This window comes from Macrobrachium rosenbergii, chromosome 29, assembly GCF_040412425.1.
Source record: "Macrobrachium rosenbergii isolate ZJJX-2024 chromosome 29, ASM4041242v1, whole genome shotgun sequence".
In the NCBI taxonomy this organism is placed as follows: Eukaryota; Metazoa; Arthropoda; class Malacostraca; order Decapoda; family Palaemonidae; genus Macrobrachium; species Macrobrachium rosenbergii.
The window spans coordinates 21,612,885-21,634,549 of record NC_089769.1 but is presented as its reverse complement, the minus strand read 5'-3'; the positions used below and the strand labels follow the sequence as shown (position 1 = coordinate 21,634,549).

At 38.2% G+C, this 21,665-nt stretch overlaps 2 protein-coding genes across 4 annotated transcripts in view; one reads left to right on the top strand and one right to left on the bottom strand.

The window, feature by feature from the left end:
• The window catches only part of LOC136854669 (tubulin alpha-2 chain), a 64,006-nt gene extending 61,290 nt beyond the window's left edge, over positions 1–2,716 (top strand). For both annotated transcript variants that reach the window (XM_067131263.1, XM_067131262.1), the window contains 3 exons: positions 44–171; positions 653–816; positions 1,260–2,716. In XM_067131263.1, coding sequence (XP_066987364.1) covers positions 44–171; positions 653–816; positions 1,260–1,389 — 422 coding nt within the window. In that variant the 3' untranslated portion in view covers positions 1,390–2,716. The remainder of the gene's footprint in view (positions 1–43; positions 172–652; positions 817–1,259) is intronic.
• The window catches only part of LOC136854667 (uncharacterized), a 254,920-nt gene that overhangs the window by 220,516 nt on the left and 12,739 nt on the right, over positions 1–21,665 (bottom strand). The window lies entirely within an intron of this gene.

Below are 21,665 nucleotides of genomic sequence, written 5' to 3'. Positions count from 1 at the left end.
AGAACTTCCTGCCATTGTAATAAAACTATACTTATTTTCTCAGGTAAATACATGGCTTGCTGCCTGCTGTACCGAGGAGACGTTGTACCGAAGGATGTCAACTCAGCCATCGCTGCCATCAAAACCAAGCGTCAGATTCAGTTCGTGGATTGGTGTCCTACAGGATTCAAGGTAAAGTATCAAGAGGACCAATACCGCAACGAGTCAAGTTGGAGAACACCTTCCCGACGTCATACGACTCGTGTGTGAGACCAGTTATTAAATACGCTGGTAGACAACAGTCCTTTACAGTTGGTGAAGCAACAGGATCAGAGAAATATTTTGATGCGTCATAATGAAAAAAAAAAAAATTGTATGCATCATGTCTTGCTGGGAAGCAGAGTTATTAACGTGAACAAAGGAAGAAGAAACATTCGCAGAGTTCCATATTTTCAATCCTCATTCAGACTTACTGCAGATACTCTTCAAAGTTTTAATTTCTTTACAAAAGAACACATATAATTACAGCATGCGGCATATTTGTAAACTTTGTGTTCAAGATTTTCTGCATAAAAGAAACTATACTTGGCAGGTTTCCTATCAAATTTAAAAGGGATTATGTTCTAACTTGCTTGCAGGTAAAAATATTTCTAAAAGAATACCTCATTCCCAGGTTGGCATCAACTACCAGGCCCCTACCGTGATCCCTAACGGAGACATGGCCCCTACTCAGAGGGCTGTGTGTATGATTTCCAACACGACCGCCATTGCAGAGGCATGGGCCAGACTTAACCACAAATTCGACCTTATGTACTCCAAGAGAGCCTTCGTTCACTGGTAGGTGGCTGCGCTTTAATCTCGATTTTTACAATTCAAAACTTCCTATTCTTTTATTTTTCGCCCTCATGGGGAATCTAAACGCTTACTGTCGTGTAATTCTCATATTCATTTGTTTTTAGTTTTCATCTTCCTTAATAGCCAGAGCAGAGGTCGATGCCCGATATACCGTAAATTGGTTCTTGGAGAAAAAATGTGGCAGGTATATTTCTTAAAGCTAATTTGCATGACGTTACAAGTCTAATAACAAATATAAATATCATACTTTAATAACAAGATTTACACCCATCGGTCTTAACTTCACACAATATAATTCATATATTAATCTCTGAGTACAGCTCAACTAGCTGATAGCATTAGCCATTATTTGTTATCATTTCCAAAAGCAATCGTCTTTATAACTTGAATGAGCCACAAACGACGCATTCTTCTTAACCAAACAGGTATGTAGGTGAGGGCATGGAGGAAGGAGAGTTCGCCGAGGCCCGGGAAGATCTGGCGGCTCTGGAACACGACTACGAAGAAGTTGCCCGGGACTCCAACCAAGATGAGGAAGAAGACAACGAGTATTAAGAGGCCGAGACGAAGGAGAACGTTGGGGCGCCGCTGTTTGGAAAAAGAGACAGAGAGAGAGGAGGGGAGCAGGAATGAAGAGAAGACGCGTTATGCAATACTACTACAATTACTTTGACTTTTTCTTGTATTATTAGTCTTAATACATAAAGAAGATATACTAGTCCTGCTTCTGGCTGGGGGAATCAAAGTTTAAAAACATATCTTGCACATGTTGCCTTTTGTGAGAGAGAGAGAGAGAGAGAGAGAGAGAGAGAGAGAGAGAGAGAGAGAGAGAGAGAGAGAGAGAGAGAGAATTAAGGTATCAATACTGAAGAGACGATAGGGACCATGGGTATATGTACTGAATTACGGAATAACTTGACACCTTTTTGAATAAGCAGATCGACATTTTTCATCGCAATGCAAGGATCTTTGAAACGTGACCAGTCAATTACATCTTTTTACTTATAATTATTCACTTAATGAATACTGACAGGGTAGTAGATGGTAACGCAGACTGAACCAAAGAAACTGAATAAAACAATCTAAGACTGACGACATTAATGACATCTCTAAAGAAACAGATCCAGAACAATCTTTCATGAAGGAGAACCCTGCTGACTCAAATCTCACTGGCACCTATTAAATAGTATCTTATGAATTGCCGTTACACTCTCTTAACTTAAAACATATACTTCTCATGACCTCTGATAAGGTAAAAAACTTAAGAGTTATTTAATTTTTCAAACTCATAATATGAGAACGAGCTCCGTGACTCGTGGGAACAATTGTCTTTGACTTCAATGGAATTTTCCATACTGGACTGTCCTTCTAAGCCTTAAAACAGGGACGTTGCAGCACGGATAAGCCTTGAAGGATTAACGACAAATTCCTTATACCCGTTAGAAAGACATTTCAATGCTCAACTAACGCAATAGGTAAAAAAGCAAGTGGTCTCATTAAATAGGATCGCTTTCTTCACAATATAAATGTATAAATTTCAAATTCAATTGTCATTCGCATTATTAACGTGCTGTTAGGTCGTAATTGTGATGAATCTTATGGTCAGTGGTATTCGTGATGAAAATATGTAGGTGACCAACTGCTCATTAAAGACACCTTTGTGTTACTCAAATCTCTGAGTTAATAATGTTAATACTACTGTTCCCTTTAACACATCCAGCAAAAACCTTTTTTCATAATCTAGCTTTAATTATAATGATAACTTAGATTCCTATGAATTCAAAAAGGTGCTCTCTTGGAATTTTACCGACCATTTCTTCTTAATGTTAGGTAATATTTCTACTTTTTTATATGCAGTCAAGAAATAAATGGAAATACTGAACTTTTACTTTCAATACCCTTCCCATACGGAGCAACGCAGGAGTACCACACCAGGAGGAACCTACTAATAATATGTGTTGATCATATTATTTTTTATTTACAATACTTTCTGTATTTTCTCAATCGTTTCAGTGGCATTCTGGGCATTCCTATTATTGTTACTATATATATATATATATATATATATATATATATATATATATATATATATATATATATATATATATATATATATATATATATATATGCCAAAGTCCTTGCACATAGCTTTACTGTACATCCCTACCCCACTTGTTTTAATTTCAAGACGATAGTTATTCCCTTTCTTCGCGTACACACAAGCTCTCTTTCTCTCTCCAGGAGCTCGTGAATTAGCGCACATATATTTCTTTGCAATTAAATCTCTGTTATGCGCAATCCTCCTAGCTTCTTCTTTTTCTTTTTGTATAAATAAAACTGACTTGGAAATTCTACACTACCACTTATAACGTTTCTATAACAGTGAGTGGTCAGCATGAACACCCTTGACATACAGGGGCACCGAACACATTACGGGCATCGAGCATCCCAATTTACTGTTCCAAAACCGTTCCTGGAAAATTCAATCGATCCACTGTTGCTGTGGACACTGAAATGCGACTTGACCAGAGATTTTTATGTGATCTGAACGATTATGATAATCAATACCATCGGAAATAAGGCGTTTTGGTGTTATCAAGCCGCCCCCCCCCAAAAAAAAAATCTGTGATATCCCAAATGAAAAAAAGCTCCACAGAGAGTAAACCACAAGATTTCAAGAGATCACTTCATAAATCATTATAAATACAAATACAGTCCCCAGAAATTTTATTAAACAAGGAAGGAGCAACGGTGGGAAAGTAAGTTTTTCATCAAGCTGGGGGAAAACCGAAAACGAATAAGCCTAAATACAGGAATAAATCCAAAACTAATTTTTCCAGATTCTAACCTGACCTGGGGAGTCGTGTCCCTAACACTCCTAGGCTGGGGGAGAGGGGGAGGGGGTTATAACTTCGTCTAGATGTTTGAATTAAACATCGTCATTGGTAATCACGTTATACTTTCTGAAGCTGTTTATCTAACATTTCCAATTTTCTTATCCTTGAGGAAAAGTTGTTTTGCTAATAATGAAGTACTTGAATTCCTTTGCCAAATACATTAAACATTATATATATATATATATATATATATATATATATATATATATATATATATATATATAATATATACATATATATATATATATATATATATATATATATATATATATATATATATATATATATATATATATATATATATATATATATATATCTTTACAGCTCTTTATCTCGCGTCTCATGCACATCTGAACCATTACTGTAGGAGCAAACTACGATAGTCCGTCCGTTTATGTTTGAATCACAGCGCCCATTAAAGGTGTTTCCACTTCTTAATCTTATTCATCCGCCTTCACTAAATATAGTGAAATATCGTAAACGGGGCAAATACGTTGCCACATCTCCTGCCAGTCAGGCCAAAGATGAAAGAGTGGTTAAGTAGCTAAGTTTTTCAGTTGCCGAGTGCCTATCCAGAAACAACCAAAATGAAAGGCTCTCCACAACTTTTGAATGCTCAAGCCCGTGAAGGGATTTATAATGTCCGTCAATATTTTTCAGATGGGAAACATAAAATCAGACTGTTATGCAAGGCTTTGATAATGTTATGACACGTACTACAGTACTGAAGCAGCTAAGTCATCCAGAACGAAAATTCATCGTATATGCAAGAACAGCGAAAGGAGTGTTTGCAAGAATCTGAAACTCCTGTTTTCCAAGACAAAAAAAAAAAAAAAAAAAAAAATTACAGACGGTTACAAACAATGATGAATTTGCTCATGCAGACGGTTACAAATAATGATGAATTTACTCATGCAGACGGTTACAAATAATGATGAATTTGCTCATGAAGACAATGTCACTCTGTGAAAATAACTGCATAGGTAACACATGCATGCAGACATTTCTGTTTGCTTTATTTGTTCCCCTATAAAAACTGATTTTGCTCACAATTTCCTGGTCTTTACGGAAGTAAGAACAAACAGTTAAAGAAATGCTTGACCAATTTTAAATTGTGGTTGCTGGTTAACTGAAGAACTTTAAGGACTACAAAACGGGAAATTTTACGACAGGTTTATTATACTACTTATGGTGTGACGTAGGTAAAGGGAAACGGATTACAAGTTTATGGAAAAAATAACCAGGTCTCTAATTAGCCCTATTACGGGGGAGCCAAGTGGGGACTGGGATTTTTCAGGTGGAAAGCAAATAAGTGAAGAGCACCACAAGGAATGGTCTAAAATGCATATACCAGAAGATATGAAGATGGAAAAGTGCACTGTTTATGACCTTAATCAGTATAAATCATGAAACGGTTTATGGACAATGATGTTACAAGCCATTTACAGGGATGCATCCTAATCTGACTTGACTTTGGGTGCCACATTCTTAGCTGGCCAGAATAAGTTTGCCCACTGGACCTTCCCCAAAAACCAGACCTGACCAGTAGGGCTGTAAGTCATGGAGTAATAGTTTTAAGTTGTTTAAAAAAGTAGGTAATAATTACATAACATAAAAACATGAAGAGCTCGAATAAGTAACCGTGAATGGCGCATGAACTACAAGCGCCTGTCATCTCTCAATGCCCAAGAACCAGAAATGAAACATCAACAAAACAACAACCGGTAATAAACACCTTTATTTTTCACATGCCCCCTATACTGTATTTCATATACAAATAAATGACCATTAATCAGGCTTTTCTGATTTCTGTTTTGGGGTAAAATTAGGGGCTGAAACTGAAATATAACTGTCACCTTTTCCAGATTTTGCTCAAGTCTTGGTTTAAATTTTGGTTATGTCTTTCCAGGTCTGCACAGCCTACCTTAATGGGTTTTAATGTGCAAACCTCCCCCACCTACAGTTACCCTATGTCCATTAGGTTTAACGAAGTAGTCCTACACCATAGCCTAATAAATTACCCTAACCTAATGCTGAGAGACAATTAATTAATCTAGAGCAGATATTTCTGACTGTGTAAATGTAAGCTAGCCTTGGTTCTTTTTCATAGCCTGCCACATCTTGGAATCTGTACCCCAAAGTTACAAAAACTTGATCTTCTGTATTAAAATTTGACAACAGTAATTAATGTCTAAACATTACCCTAAGCTAATGTGCTAGGCTACGGATCCTTCGTAGGGTAGCCTCACATGATGGGGTCTGCCAGATGCAAACCAGTAAGGTAGACAGTGCTGACCTGGAAAAGCTCTCAACACAGCATTAGAAAGGGACTGATCTACTTGAATGCAACATTTTCTTACAGCACTTTCCTTGCAAGCACTCAAAATGCCAAACCAGGTTAACCTACTCCAGTCATCAACAGTAAAATGACTCACAAAACTAATTCTTTATTGATGTCATAAAGAATAACTACACATTCTACAGCACGTCTTTCATGTCAAAATAGGCCTAGTTTGTTTACTGCTTAACAGGTGGTAGAATGATCTTACTGGTAAATTTGCTTTAGCAGAAACGCAGCAGTCCAAAACAAAGTACCAAAGTAATAAAGTATACTGGAACTTTAAGGCAAAATAGCCACAGAAATATAAAACCAATGCACAGAGAAATAGCCATTACAATAATATTTATCTACTGCTAGATTGCCTAAGCTGGCATTATGCCAGAACATGGCTCTTTCTCACTAAGCAACCCATAACGTAAGAAGTGGAACTTAGAAACTAATTTTCTTATCTTAACCATGGGAGAAGAAGCAAGTCAAGTTAGGAAAAAAGGAACACTGTGTTTAACACCATAAGACCTGATAGTCATCATTCCCAGCATCATCAAAATGACGTACTGAAAGGCATTTTTTATCTCATTCATTTAATTAAACATTAATTCTTTAAGTGAAAAGTGGGCGCGGTCAGGGGCTGAAAGTCCGCAGCAAACAGCCTTCAATAATACCTACAATGCACTACATGAGATGCACTGGCGGCACTACGCTAAGTGTAAATAAGTTGTTCTACATGCAGGGAATTAAATACAAAGGGAAAGGTTACCTAGAAAGTGAATCTTGGAACAGAATATGCCCCTGGGAATTTTTTTACTAGCTTTAGGTCGGAAGGGTACAAGAGGCTACCTTCTCTCCTTCAGATTTTGTGTCTGAAGGAGGGAAGACAACGATCTCTTCCAAAAAGCTAAGAAAAGACCCTTCATTACAGTATTAAAAGTTTTTGGTTGGCTTCCCTCATATATACACACAAACACACATATGTATGTATGTATATATATATATATATATATATATATATATATATATATATATATATATATATATATATATATATATATATATATATATATATATATATAGCTATATATAACTTTATCCCAGGAGGAAAGTGAAACACGGATATAAAACATGACCGGTTTCAATTTTATATCTAGTAAGCCACTTTTCAGCCCTCTGAAAACGACCTAGATGTCAGGTCTAAATTAGTCAGGCTTTACACTCAGTGTAAAGTTGAGATAAAATCACTTGTCAGTGCAATTAAATCGTACACATACACAAGTTACATATATATATATATATATATATATATATATATATATATATATATATATATATATATATATATATATATCAGGTGTTTCAAATTAGAGCCCCCCTCTCCACAGAACAAATGGAAAGTTATGAAATTTTCTGCTATAGAATATCTCCAAGGACATTATTTTAAGTTTCTATTAAGCTATTTCTCATTTTACATTTCTTGTATTTTTAGACTGAGTGACAGAGTTAGATACAGCCATGGCTAACGACTCAAAGGAAATTAGATGGATTGACCGAATCTGGACTATAACCTTCAGAGAGGCCAGGGATGCTGGCGCATCCTTCATTTCATGTTCCTGGATAGCTAAATACATTAAAAGAGATGAATCCTTTGTTAAAAGAAACTGGAACAAAAATCCATATGACTCATCACTAAAAGAGTGAGAATCTTGGAAGGCCTGAAGTCCTTTCTCAGGGCCAAAAGACATCATAGCTGAGGCAGTGGGTAGACCAAGAAAGTCTTTATGTAAATTGGCGCTTGAACTAGAAACAAAAAGGGGAAAGAAGAGAAGTTATAGTGCTGTATATCCTGAGTCGAAAAAAATCTGGTATCAAGCCATTTCATGTTATCAGCAAGCCCAACATCACTCAGCAACAGAGAGAAGACCGTGCATGGTTTTGTGGTTCATTTCTTAAAGACTGGCATGAAGCTGACTTTCTCCATGTTGCCGCATCAGATGAATTCTTCATTTCAGGAAGCCAAATCATAAAAATGACATCATTTGGGCTGCAAAGTTGGAAAATATGATATCAGCGATGACATGCGCTATCGCTAAGTTGTGAAATTTCCTGAATGTTTGGGAATTTTTCTGTTTCACAGCCAAACGGTTAATGTGGATCATCAAAGAAAAAGGACAGTCATGGAATGGCCAATACTTCAGAGAAACTGTGCTTACTGGTGGAGTATTTCCTTTCCTCAAAGATCCTGAAAATGTGTTATCTGTAAGTCACATTTTTGCATGATAAGGCATCATGTTTCGAGGCTCTTCAGACACAGGAGCTGCTTCGAAACAGTGGTATCGATTTCTTCTCATCAAGTGAATTTTCAGGTAGCTCCCCTGACCTTAATGTGTGTGAAAACACTGGTAGTACCTTAGAGGATTGTGTTGAAGCGCGCACAGTGGTCTATGATGGTATACAAAGCCTCGACGACCTGCGAAGAGAGGTGACCAAAGTGCTCAGGGATATGGAGTTTGAGTCTCAGCTTTTTTGTGATTTGCTGAAATCATACCCCTCAAGAATGCAGGCTGTGGTACAGGCAGATGGAGGCCACACAAAATATTAAATACTCAGAGAGAAACTTAAATAAATACCTTTCTGAATTACTTTTGTTTTTGTCCATATCAATTTTAGTTTATGCTGTAGAGGGGGTTTAATTTTTATATATATATATATATATATATATATATATATATATATATATATATATATATATATATATATATATATATATATATATAATTGTAATAGGTGCTTATCCCTTGAAAGTTCTTATTTTTCCTCTCTGTAGTACTTGGAAATGTTAACTTCCAACTAGGTACAGCTAAGTTCTGTTGAGTTCGTTATTCGGTGGCTTACGAAGCCATTAAGTGGTTATTTGTAATCACTGTTTATGTATTCCTTCATTATTTGCTTTAAGTAAAGCTTTTGTTTAACTTTACTTTGGAATGATTAATTAATGTCGTAAATCTACTTCTACGCTATGTGAAGTGCTGCCCTCGTCAATGAGAATAAATGAATGATTCAAGAGGAAATTGTAAGTAGTGAATATATATGTATATATTATATATATACAGTATACATACTAAATATATTAAATATTATATATATACTGTATATATATACATATATATATAGTATATATATTAAATATTAAATATATACTGTATATAATATATATATATATATATATATATATATATATATATATATATATATATATATATATATATATATATATATATATATATATTATGATTAGCAAGAATTCATAGCAAATTACCTCCCCCCTTTGTTGTTGTTGGTTGTTCATTTACTGCCAGCCGGCCGATCGATAGACCATCTGTCTATCGACTTAAAAACAAGGGTTAAAAGATTAAAGGCGCCCCATTTTTGATAAAGATCTTTCCTTCGAGGCAAAAGTAATCTGGCTTGGGCGTTTCTCCTACAGGCCAAAACCTCCCCTGCGGGCAGCAGGTGCAATGAGTCAAAGCATCTGTGATGGACGCCCCTGCCCCATAGGAGGGGATAAAGGCAAAAGCCCACGAGGTCTCACACACACGCGGGCTGGAAGATATGGAGTGAACTTGTGAAGACGTCCTCAACCCTGGCCCCACCGATGCCCTTGCATCCTAACCACGTGGCCCTTTCAAAAGTATACTTCTCCTCGTGCCCCTTCGACCGTATTCCTCGAGCCCACACGCCATTGCTTGGAGTTTCGAGGAGTCCCCATCGCCTTGCCGCTTTACGGAAGCCCTTGCATCTCACCACGGGAAGAAACTCGTCCTCGAAATCGCAAGTCATCCACGGACCGCCTTCTACGCTACCGGAAAATCTGCTAAGGTAAAGTGCCCTGAAGAGCCCCATTTCAGTCACGCTTTTGTCTCGTAATATTTTTCTTAAAGAGAATGCCAGAAATCTCCCTTGTCTATCCGTGCGCCTCTTGCATCGGCAGTATTAAGTCTTTATTACCCTTTGGCACCCTCAGTGCAGCTTCGAATTCATTATTCTTTTGTCTATTTTCATTACTGGCGTATAATGTGCATATCTCTCATTTCAGAGAGATCCCATCGTGGAAGCTTCTCGGACTGTGTCTGGAATTCCCAGTTTCATTCAATCTGCTTGAGTTCCTCTTTCCCGTACTAAGGTCATTTATGTAAATACACTACTTTAAATGTGCCCACGTGTTTTACGTAATATTTCCCTCAGTAACCAGAGCCCTAGGCTCATATGAAATTCTCCTTTGTTTTCCTCTTTTTTTACGTTTTCCCATTTCCACGAAGTCAGAACCACAAGGCTAAATTACTAAATTGTTGCTACCTGTCTCACAGAGCATATTTCAAACTAAAACCACGGAAAAACGTAAATATATATATATATATATATATATATATATATATATATATATATATATATATATATATATATATATATATATATATATATATATTATATATAATATATATTATACATGTACATACATTACACACACACACATATAGCCTATATAAACAGTGGTCAATCATAATCTGATTACTAAGTGACAAAACTAGATTTCAAAGCCTATGAACAGATCTCGATAATAGCCTATGCATCCTACTTCCTCCCTTCGTTGCCCCTTGGATGTGTATCATTCGATATCTCAAATGATGACTGTTCCAAATTTTAATTTGTGAATCCGTAATTTTCTTGCATTTCCTTGCACGTTATCATAATTTGATTTTTCTGGTCACGCCATATTCCTTGGCACTGTCGTCTCTTATATTGATTGTCGTGTTCCTTCACATTTCGGAACCTGCCTCTATCACGTTGGAGATAGTTTAATTTTTCATTACTTCCATCCATGACACTTTTATAACTTTTCTACAATTTATCAGTTTTCATCATGGATGTGTCCTCTGCTCGTCCTCCTGAACGACAATTTATCTCTAACCTCATCGTTTATTTTCAAGTTTCCACTATTTCTTCTACTGATGACATGATATTTTGCCCGAAATATGAAATATTTGCTAGGGTTATTGGTCAAAGTTCTTTAACCGTAAGTCTCTTGATTTATTATTCTTTATCATTCTGCAGTTTGACTTCATCCATTCCTTTGGTTTTTCCCCTTGTTTTAATTTCATTATCTTAGTATTCAGTTAGTTCTGACGTTTCTTTCTGGTAGCTAGTTGTCTCATTTACTTTCAGCTATAATAATATATACTACCTGCTGTCTCCAGTTTGTCTATCCATATGTTCCCTTGAGCCGTGTGACACATCCCTTTCTTCATGATCCCTATTCAATTCTTTCGGTTGGCCAGTTTTAACGTAAACTAGTTTTTTACCTGTGTCGAAGGATACAGGATTGTCTCCCTCCGTACTATGGACCACCGACATTAACACCTTCATTGTTTCGTAATTTTTTCTTTCTTCCTCATTAGGTATCAATTTTGTACCGTTTGCATGCTTCATACACCACCATTTCAGCTGTTATCCCATTTCTTTAGTGGGTTTGTTTTTACCCCCATTATAAATCTGAGTTCTGTTCGGTTTCCTATTACTCAAGTATTAAGCACCCGTAAATGTTAACAAAGAAAACCGTTCGCGGTCTGAACAGAGAAAACAATTTCAAGGGATATCTATGACAAATTGCCTAATTCAACATTCCTGGGCCTTTCGTTGAAACTGATGATAATGAGAGAGAGAGAGAGAGAGAGAGAGAGAGAGAGAGAGAGAGAGAGAGAGAGAGAGAGAGAGAGAGAGAGAGAGATATTGGCGTCGCTATGGGGGGCCGGCCCCCCCAGGTGAAAATCCCTTTGTAGATAAACTTTAACCCTTTGGTGGTCAAAAGCAGAATTATAGTTATAGGTTTTTAACACAAATGACATGTTTGTTCATGATATTTTGATCCAACTTAATGTTATCAACATATGTATGAAGCGACTGACTCTACAGTTACAGTTTTGAAGAAGTGCAGTGCAATTTGCTACTGCTGCTTTCAGTTAATTTCCGGGGAGAGGAGATGAAGTAGAGGGAATGGGATAGGTTGAAATTTGGAAGAGGTTTTGGAGGGTCATAAGTCTTTTGTGTTACTGATAATATACACTATTTTGATATATTTACATGACAAGGATATTATACTTTAGTAGAAAATTAAAACTTGATAATAGAAATTAAGCTAGTGTTGGATATAAGGTTGTGAGGAAATTTTTATTACAGTATTTGATACATTTGCATACAGTTAAAGAGTTGAAAATTGAAAATTGAGCTCTATAATTTCAAATACAGGTTTACTAATTACTAATACCACTATTTTCCTTAGTTCACATGGATATATACACTCGAGAATAGTATATTTTACTAATTACAGAACTGATACATTAGTTTTGTGTAATTTTCTTTGGCCCCGAAAAAATATCTTGGCCCCACCTAGGCCTCCCAATGATGAAATGCCAGCTACGCCACTGGAGAGAGAGAGAGAGAGAGAGAGAGAGAGAGAGAGAGAGAGAGAGAGAGAGAGAGAGAGAGAGAGAGAGAGAGAGAATCCAGCTTTCAGGTTCCACAGGGTACATGATAAAAAAAAAATATTTTCTATTCCACACTTTAACTGATAATTATAATCGTCATTTCAAACACCGCAGGACACAAAAGGGCCTCTGTAAAATTCCGCCACCCGAGTCTTGTCTCTGCGATTTCTCTCTTCTCCAGCCTCTTTTTCCATAGTTCTCATTCACGAAGGTCTAGGTCTTCCAACTACTCTACTGCCCACACTTGCACAGGCGCTTGTCTCCTACTCTCCCAGGGGTTGTGCTAAGGAAATTTCCAAGCCTTCTCCATCTCCGTTCCATCATCATTTAATCAACGCATGCAACTTTGTAAGTTCCTTCTAGTATCATACGTTATTCTTATTATTCTTTCTTTTCATATAATAATAATAATAATAATAATAATAATAATAATAATAATAATAATAATAATAATAATAATAATAATAAACCAAAGTAACAAAATGCACGATAAAACAAAAATATTCCCGTCATTTCTTCATTCAATTGTCAATTGCAGTCACTAATGTGACCCTATGAAAAGAAAAACGTTTCCTCAATCTTAACAGCAACACTGGCAGCCTCTTCAGCAGTATGTTACAAACCTTCTCCAAACATTACACCGTTCTATTCTACCTCAAAAAAATAGGAAAGACTCGTAGGTAATATGGCACTTATTGACACCTATGGTACACTGGTCTTGTACTATTTACGCCTACCTCCACCCCACCACAGCCGCTTAAGTTTGCCTGCCTATTTATGGCAGCTTCTAATCTTTAATCAACAAGAATTTTATTACGCCATGTTTTACTCTAGAATTTCGTTATCGTTTACTGATGGAAGCTTTGTGGCCTCATCTTCTTGTAAAGCAAATTTCGAAACAAAAAATCCTTCCTCTAGAGGACATGACCTTCTGGCAGAAGCTGATCATCGCCTTCAACACTGTGTGACGTAAGGGGACTCTACAATTCTACCACTCATGTTTCTTCTGTGCTTTGTTTTCCACAATCTCCACTCATCCCCAGCCTCCCTTCCTAGAGTTCTCATTCAAGAAGGTCTGGATCTTCCAATTCTTCTTATAACCAATGGACCCCAACTGACAATCGCAACTACAGCATTCTCACAAAAGCCCTTTTATGCCGCCTGTGCACCTCATGCCAAGTGCTAAAGGCATCCTGTCTTCCAACCTGTCTTAACTATTACTGCTTAGAGCACCTGTGGTATTTTTCCCTAGTTAAACATTTATAATACTCCTGCACTTCATCTCGCTGGTCTTCTGGACCTCTTTATCTTGTTATTCAACATCTCAAGCTCTTTTCACTATCTTCGGCACTGCATGGCCGACAGTGCACTGGTGTTTTGCTTTATTGCCTAAATAGCCTACCATGACTCACTTTATTCTCTAGAGCAGGTAGCCACCTCTTTATGTGAAAGCTACATCCACAACCAGGTGGTAGTAGCAATAATCTACATACATAAAAGTGAATGTTCGTATGTTTGCGCGCTATAGAAATCCAAATCGCTTGGCAGACCCAAACAAAATTTGGCACGCAGCCCCTATTTGACCACAGGAAGCCTATACCTCAAAATCAAACCTCTATCCCTGTGACAGACGTCAAACACAGACAAACTGAATGAAATTTTCGCTTTTACCAATACTGTCAGGTTTTCCTTCAGGTGCTTTATGGGGAAATGGTCATTTTTCGTCTGAGTGCTCCAGGTTTTCTTCCAGGTGTTGTCAGACGTATGATTAACCTGCAACAATAAATCCCCTATAACAACAGTTTTTTATCAGAATTTACGTGAATTTTGATCATAATCTATGATAATTATTACTATAATTGTTAATTACCTCAGTAAAATCAACACTGAAAAGCTATATTAGTAATTTCTATAAGTAAAGATCCGTTTTCTTTAGTAACCAGAGCTGAGAGCGACTTCCCCATCTGCGCATGCGTAGTAGTTGCCGGCTAACCCTGATGTGCAAGATATATGGTGTTTCCTTTTTTTTTTTATTCATTCAAATACGAATTTCCCCATTAACCCCTTCGTTACTGCAAGCACGTCTGACGGCCCCAGTATCGTAATACGCATTCACATTCACGATTAACAAGACCACATTTTTCCATGACAATGAAGTTTCTCTATCACTATATTTTTTAGATATGAATATTGCGTGATATTATAAACAAATATCTGACAGATTAGTAATAATGATAATTAAAATAATGATAATAATAGCCATAATAATAATGATAGTGACAATCATATGCAAAAATAAAAATAAAAATAATTATAACAAAAATAATAATAATATTGTCGCACTATACTAGCATATGGTTGAGCACATAAAACCAGTTTATCTCATGATCCTCGAAAAAATATCTCCATTGAAGTCATTCTTATAATTTGCATAGTGTCGACAATTAAAATAATAATAACAAGTTTCTAAATTCTGAAGATAATAATCATAATAGAAGGGTGGGGCTTCTGATGTGGGAGGAACTAAATATACATCAGTAAGGTATTCCAGATGTATAAGAATTATACATTATTTCTCCAGCTCCAGGTGTTTTAAACGAAACTTAACGTTCCAGAAACGTCACGGGACGTGAGTATTGGACCTTTATGACATATAGGCTATACGTCATGGGTTTCAAGGAGGTTAATTCGTTTGTTTCTTCTTGATTTTTAAAGACCTCCTGAATTCCCTATGGCGACTGCATCGTGAAGTTACGGTGACGTATTTTGTTATAAAGTCAGTTTAAATGAGGTCTGAAATTAATTATTGGTCAGTCTGGCAAGAACACTTCCACCATCGCCATCAACTTCAACACCACCACCACCACCACCCTTTCTCTCTTAAGGTATCACTCAAACAATTTGGAGTGAAATCTATCTATGAGGTTTTTAACTATTGCAAGCAAATTCATGCTTGCAATCTCTCTCTCTGTCTCTCTATTTATAAAGTTCCTTTATGAATGAATTAAACATCAAATCATAATAGAAAAATACCCAAGAATATTCTCTCTCTCTCTCTCTCACCATTTTAATAAGTGCCCAATATATATATATATATATATATATATATATATATATATATATATATATATATATATATATATATATATATATAAACTTATATAAAATAAATATATATAATATATATATATATATATATATATATATATATATATATATATATATATATATATATATGGTATATATATATATTGTTTTAGGCACGGGAATAGACAAATGTAATAGGAATTTACCTAGACCTTGCATAACCACTTACAGTGACAAATCGTTATCAATAGAACACCTGGATAGGCTCTAACACCTATATAATTACTAGAAAAGGTCGCCACTGAAAGCTCTGATTAATTATAAGATTCCACTTTATTGCACAGTTATAGCATGGCAAATGAGAATAAGGCACTCATACAATTCTTGATAAAGCAAACCTATGATGAAGGTTAACAACAAATATAACTCTGCTCGGCTTCCAGAATAATAAGATTAATGATACAAAATTAAAGCACAATGGAGCCTGAGGGCTCAGGAACATCATGGGATCCTTGGGACTTCAGTTACAGGAACATCTAGCTTGCAATATGGCAAGGCTAACAAGAATGCCTCCTGTTGGCAGATTTTCCACTTGGCAAGATGGTTGTGAAGGAGGCAAGGTTAATGACACAACATCTATCTAGAAATAGAATGATCTCAGGTAAAGCTTTGTGGAAATGTGGTTCTCTCAATAGGAATTATAAGCACATAGGAGGAGTGATTTAAGGTTCACTACGAGCAAGGGGCGATTAATTCAGAACTTGTTTCACACAGGGAAGCACTGGTAACGGGATATCAAACGGAATTGACTGGAGAGATAAGATGACGATATGAAATGGGAGATTCAGTGAAAGAAACAGAGAACTGGTTTACTCGAATGCTTACAGACGCACTGTGGATTAGTCTTGCAATGTGCACTATTGCAAGGATGGCTGGAGGCTCTACAATGTCTTCCTTCGGGTCACACGAGGCCGCTTATAGCACAGACCGCTGGTGGCCTTATGGGTTCCAGTTCACAGGCAAAGAGCCAGCACATGGCACAGCTGGGAAAAAATCAGCAAGAGTTCCTCTTACTGAAACTGGGTAACAAGAGGGTGCACGAAGGGCCGGACTTGCTTTTATAATTGTTGGTTTTGCCTGAGGACAGAAGCCACTTCTTCCTACGTTTTCACATCAGCTGATCGTCTGAAAGAACATTCTTGAAGCAATACCTGAGCTCACAAAAGTTGGAGGTAGGAGAGGCAAAGGATTAAAATCTGGGACGTCGAGTTCCCTGGTGCTAAGTACTCCCCCAGGCCTAATCTAACTCCTACCTGGACCGTTTTTTATTGGCACACCTCAAAAGTGCCCTGTTGCTCTTCTATGGGTATGTATGGGCTGCCTCCCCCTCAAAGCATAGGGCTCTGGATCTTAATTCAAGTAAGCAAAGAGATGATGGCAGCGTAATTCTGTTACAGCTCTCCCTTCAAGCAGACATTCCACTCCCTTTCAGGCATGAAGGTCTGCACTCAAATAAGCTGCCAGTCTCAGTTACATTAATCCCTTCCCTTTAATGGATCTTGTCCAAGCAATGAAGATATCTAAGGTGACTACCTAACTTCCAGGAGAGGAATATGAACTCACTAGCTTACTTAACTTAAGGTGCCTAATACTAACTCAAGGGTGTCTGCAGATACTTCACTATCTGTCTTTGACAACAATCAAACAAGTACTCCTAGCAAGGTTTTAAATTAAACTTGCACATTATAATTAAACATTATCATTAATGTTACATACAACCAGGCTGCCGCAGCACCATTTCAACTGACACTGATCTAATTATGTACACCCTTATTACAGAGCACAAAATTTCTTACTCTATGAAATATGCAAATGTTTTAAAGTGAACATGTAATATGATGTTAACGAACGCAACAAATTGTAGGCGTGGACAGGACGTGTCCTTCAACTTGTGAGGCTAGAGGGCAGTTCTAATTCACTCCAGCTTACTGACTTCAGGTAGTAAAACCCATGAGAGAGGTACCCAAGCAACCTCCTTTGAATTTTGGGGTGCCAGGTATACGCTACTAAATGAGGTACTTTGCCAAGAGTGCCATAAGAGCTCAATGGCTGTGATATACAGGACAAACTTTTATCACTGCAGTATTAACAAAATTATTTTCATTAAAATTACAAGGTTACTACTACTATATGTATACAGGATCTTGTCTAGGATGGTAGTGCCTCTAAGGCTTGTCAGGATTTGTAAGAACTTATCTTGCAATGATGTTGTACAGGGATTTACCTGATCAGAGATCACCCAGGCTACCTTCTCCGGGTAGGTGCCAGGATCACTCTGTGATGGGAGGCACTGTGCCAACTAGGTCAAGAGGTGCCACTGTGACTACCTGAGTATCGAGCCTCTCAGGGTGAGGAGTGTCAGAAGGCCATCGCGGCAGACATGGCACCGATTACATGGATATACTCGGTAGCTTTGCCATGCTGTGGGCAGGCAGGAAATCCGGCACTTTTGTGACTGGGATCACCACAGTGTTTGCAGGGGCCTTTTAGATGGGCTTGTCTGGCTATGGTGTCAGTGGGTGGCGAGGTTTGCTTAGTGGTGGATGGAGAGAAACCATTCAGCTTCCTGAACGGCTTAGAAGGGTGCTTCTTGATAGCTCTCCCTTTAAAGTGGCCCCCAATTCTGAGTGTCCAGTTTTATGGCAGTGGTTACATACTGGGGGTTTGGAAGGGAAACCATTCTTCAGGCAACTGGCCCTCATAGATGATCAGGTGGTACTATTCATTGGTGACATGTGCTGGAAGATGGGTGGAAGGTTTCCCAAGCATCAGCCAGGCGACAGCCTTCCATGAACGTCTTGGGCTGCTTATTGTTTAGGTACACGGCAAGGGACCCAGGAGCACACTAGAAGAAATCCTCCAGCACCATCCAGTTGAACAAGTCCTTGAATTCTTTGCACTCCAAGGCGTCGAGCCAGCGCTGACCTGCCTGGGTCTTATGATAGGCCCATTCAGCCCAGGTCTGATAGATTTCTTTCAAGAGAGCCCTCCACAGCTATCTACATTTCTCCAGTGTATTCTCATATGCCTTGGTTATGGCCCTCCAGGTGCGGAAGGCAGCCTTGGCTTTACCTTCCATATGCTTGGCGAGAAGCAAGGCCCTCTCCATCTCATTGGTACTGTAGTTAAGTGAAAAGCACTTCTACCTCTTCCAGCCATGCCTCTGGCTCTTAATCAGTCCATGTTGGCATGAGCGAGTTAATGCTGGGAATATTAGAATCAGACATGGAAGGTGTAGGGTTAGCGGTTTGTTGTTGGGCCAGAGCTGTGGCACTGTCTTGTTGGGCTGTCACCAGCTCGAGCTCCTTTTCCTTCAGAGCCATTTCATGTTGCCGCTGCTCTTCTCTGTCCTTCCTTTCTCTTTCTTCCTTTTCCAGTTCATACTTCCTTTGCTACTCTCTTTCCTTCACTTCTCTTTCTTCCTTTGTCATTTTGTATTTCTGCTGTTCTTCTCTCTCCTTCCGTTCTCTTTCCAGCGTGGCATCAAGCTGAGTCTGTACTCACTGGGTTGGCTGCTCTCCTGTTAGCTCCACATCCTTCCCCATATCCATCAAGGTTTTGTAAATTTCCGGTTAAGGAGCGTTGAAAAGAGCTAAGAATTGAGCCGTGCAAGTGACGGCATGGGACAGGCACTCAGCTCTTGACGGAGTGGATGGGAAAGCACGCTGTGGAAGTGTCCCTTGCAAGGGTGACACTTAGGATGGAATGCACGTTAAAAAGTGGCACTGTGGTTGAGTGTGCCGTAAATGGTCACCCTAAATGGAGCGGTCCTTGGTGAGCAAAACCTTTTTACGACTCATGGACACCGCAGTGACTCGTGGTATTGTTGGGGGGTCACACTAATTGTTTGCACTGTGTCTAATAGCACAGGTGCTGGTTGTGTAAAGCACAAGACTTCTTTGGGTGGCACTAGTGTGCCTGTGAGTGCCGAAGAACAACACTAATTGACCGTACAATAAATTATATGAAATGAAATGGCACTCTGCACAAAGCAGAGCACACGCAATGAATAGTAGGGGCAGGTAAGACACTTCCAGTGGGTTACTTGGTTGGCAATGCACCAGATCGGTGGCACTGCGAAGGGGAAATCCATTGGTTGGCACTCGTGGGCGGCTAGTCCCCAAGAACCAAAAGTTGCGATTCCCTCTTGCTATGAGGGAGGAAGTCGTGGTGGAGCTGCAAGATCTGTGTCTGCAGTCACCTTGGCCTACGCAGTATATGTCAACACATGATTGGAGATTTGCATGCAATGTGCAAAAGTTGCTTGCAGTTTGAACACCAAGTCCTGAGAATCACCCACGGTGTAGTACAGTTCGCTCAACTGCAGTTAATTTAACTTACACCCAGGTTTGTTCTGTGATGCAGAGTTCATTGGTTTGGATTGCTTTCTTTTCTTTTAAAAAAGGCTTGAGTAGCTGCTCAGTAACCTAAAAGCACTTAATGAATATTTTCCACAAGCAATGGGACACGCGTGCGTAAACAGTGACGGCACTACGTGTAAAATGAGTCTCAGCTAAGAGGATATGCTAAAAGCATGTAATTTCCTCCCATGGATTTAATTCAACACATAAACTTGAGTTTTTTTTATTTTTTCAATACTCAGCTGTTGTAACCAATGGCTGCATTCAGCGAGTGATATATATCCACAATTTTTAACAAAACATGCTCCCCATAGGTTAGGTAAAAGACTGGCGTATATTTGAGATTATAACAACTCTCTTTATCTCTCTCGACTGAGAAGTGTATATAGTAGAATGAGTAGTTTACCTGTTAACTAATGCAATGGACTGCTCTCTAGATTATATAAAAAGTGTGTTCTGCTCCAGTTATGTTAAAGAACTGCAAAATATTAAAAGTACTTGGATAATGATTCCCGAACAGTAATATCAAAGCTTGTGCAGATAGCCTAATAAAATGGGTAAGTGTATCATGACAGTGCAGCAAGGCATTTGACAGGTCACTGATTTAAAAAGGCTGTCTTGTTATAACGGGCGTCATCACGTGGATTTGTTTACAAATAAGAGAGCGAGTGTGGTTGGTCAAGTGACGTCACTCGAACAAACACAAGAACACACACACGTTCCCTTGTTAATTTACAAAATACAAAGGGAAAATGCATGAATCTTTTCTGATGGAAAGATGCACGAGTATGTGTAGAAGTGAATTAATGCTCAAAAACGCAAATAATTACTCTACTTACACTAGGAATTTGTTTTTAAGACAAAGCTGAGGTGAAGGGGAGCGGCGAGATGTTTTGACTGGTTGACTTGTTTGACTGTGGCTGCTCTGGTCTATTTTTAGTAAGCCTAGGGTTACCAGACGTGGTATTCCTACGTCCTATGGACAACTCATTCGGCTGTGGCTGCCCTGGTCAATTTTAGCTTGCCTAGGGTTGCCAGACGTGGTATTCCTACATCCTATGATCTGACACAATGTCACTTTCCCTATCTGAGAGGAAGTTGCACACAATTTCTCTCATGTCGCATGCACTAAGCTAATCTAGGTAGATTCAATTCCATGAACAACTTGCTGGTATGCAAGGTGGCAAGTAAATCCTAACTTGATAACTCATGGCCTCAGTGACTTAGATGCGACACTGCCTCGGGAAACGTTCACAGGCAGGAATTTTAAGGCTGCTCCACTGCTATCCTCTTTCACCTTTCAACTTGAATTTATTTCCTATCACAAAGTCCATTTAGTTACTACCTATCGCACTTCAATAAAACAAACACTGCGATTTAAAACACCTTACCTCGTTCCTTTACTAAACCCTGCCTTTGTGGTTACTGCAAATCAACTGATTTATTTTCAGGCTCAAAACACATCCACAGTGTAGTGTTTAGCACCTGCTAGTTCACTAATTTGACCGAGGATCCCAGCAAGGTTGCCAATATTACGTTTTAGACAAAGGAA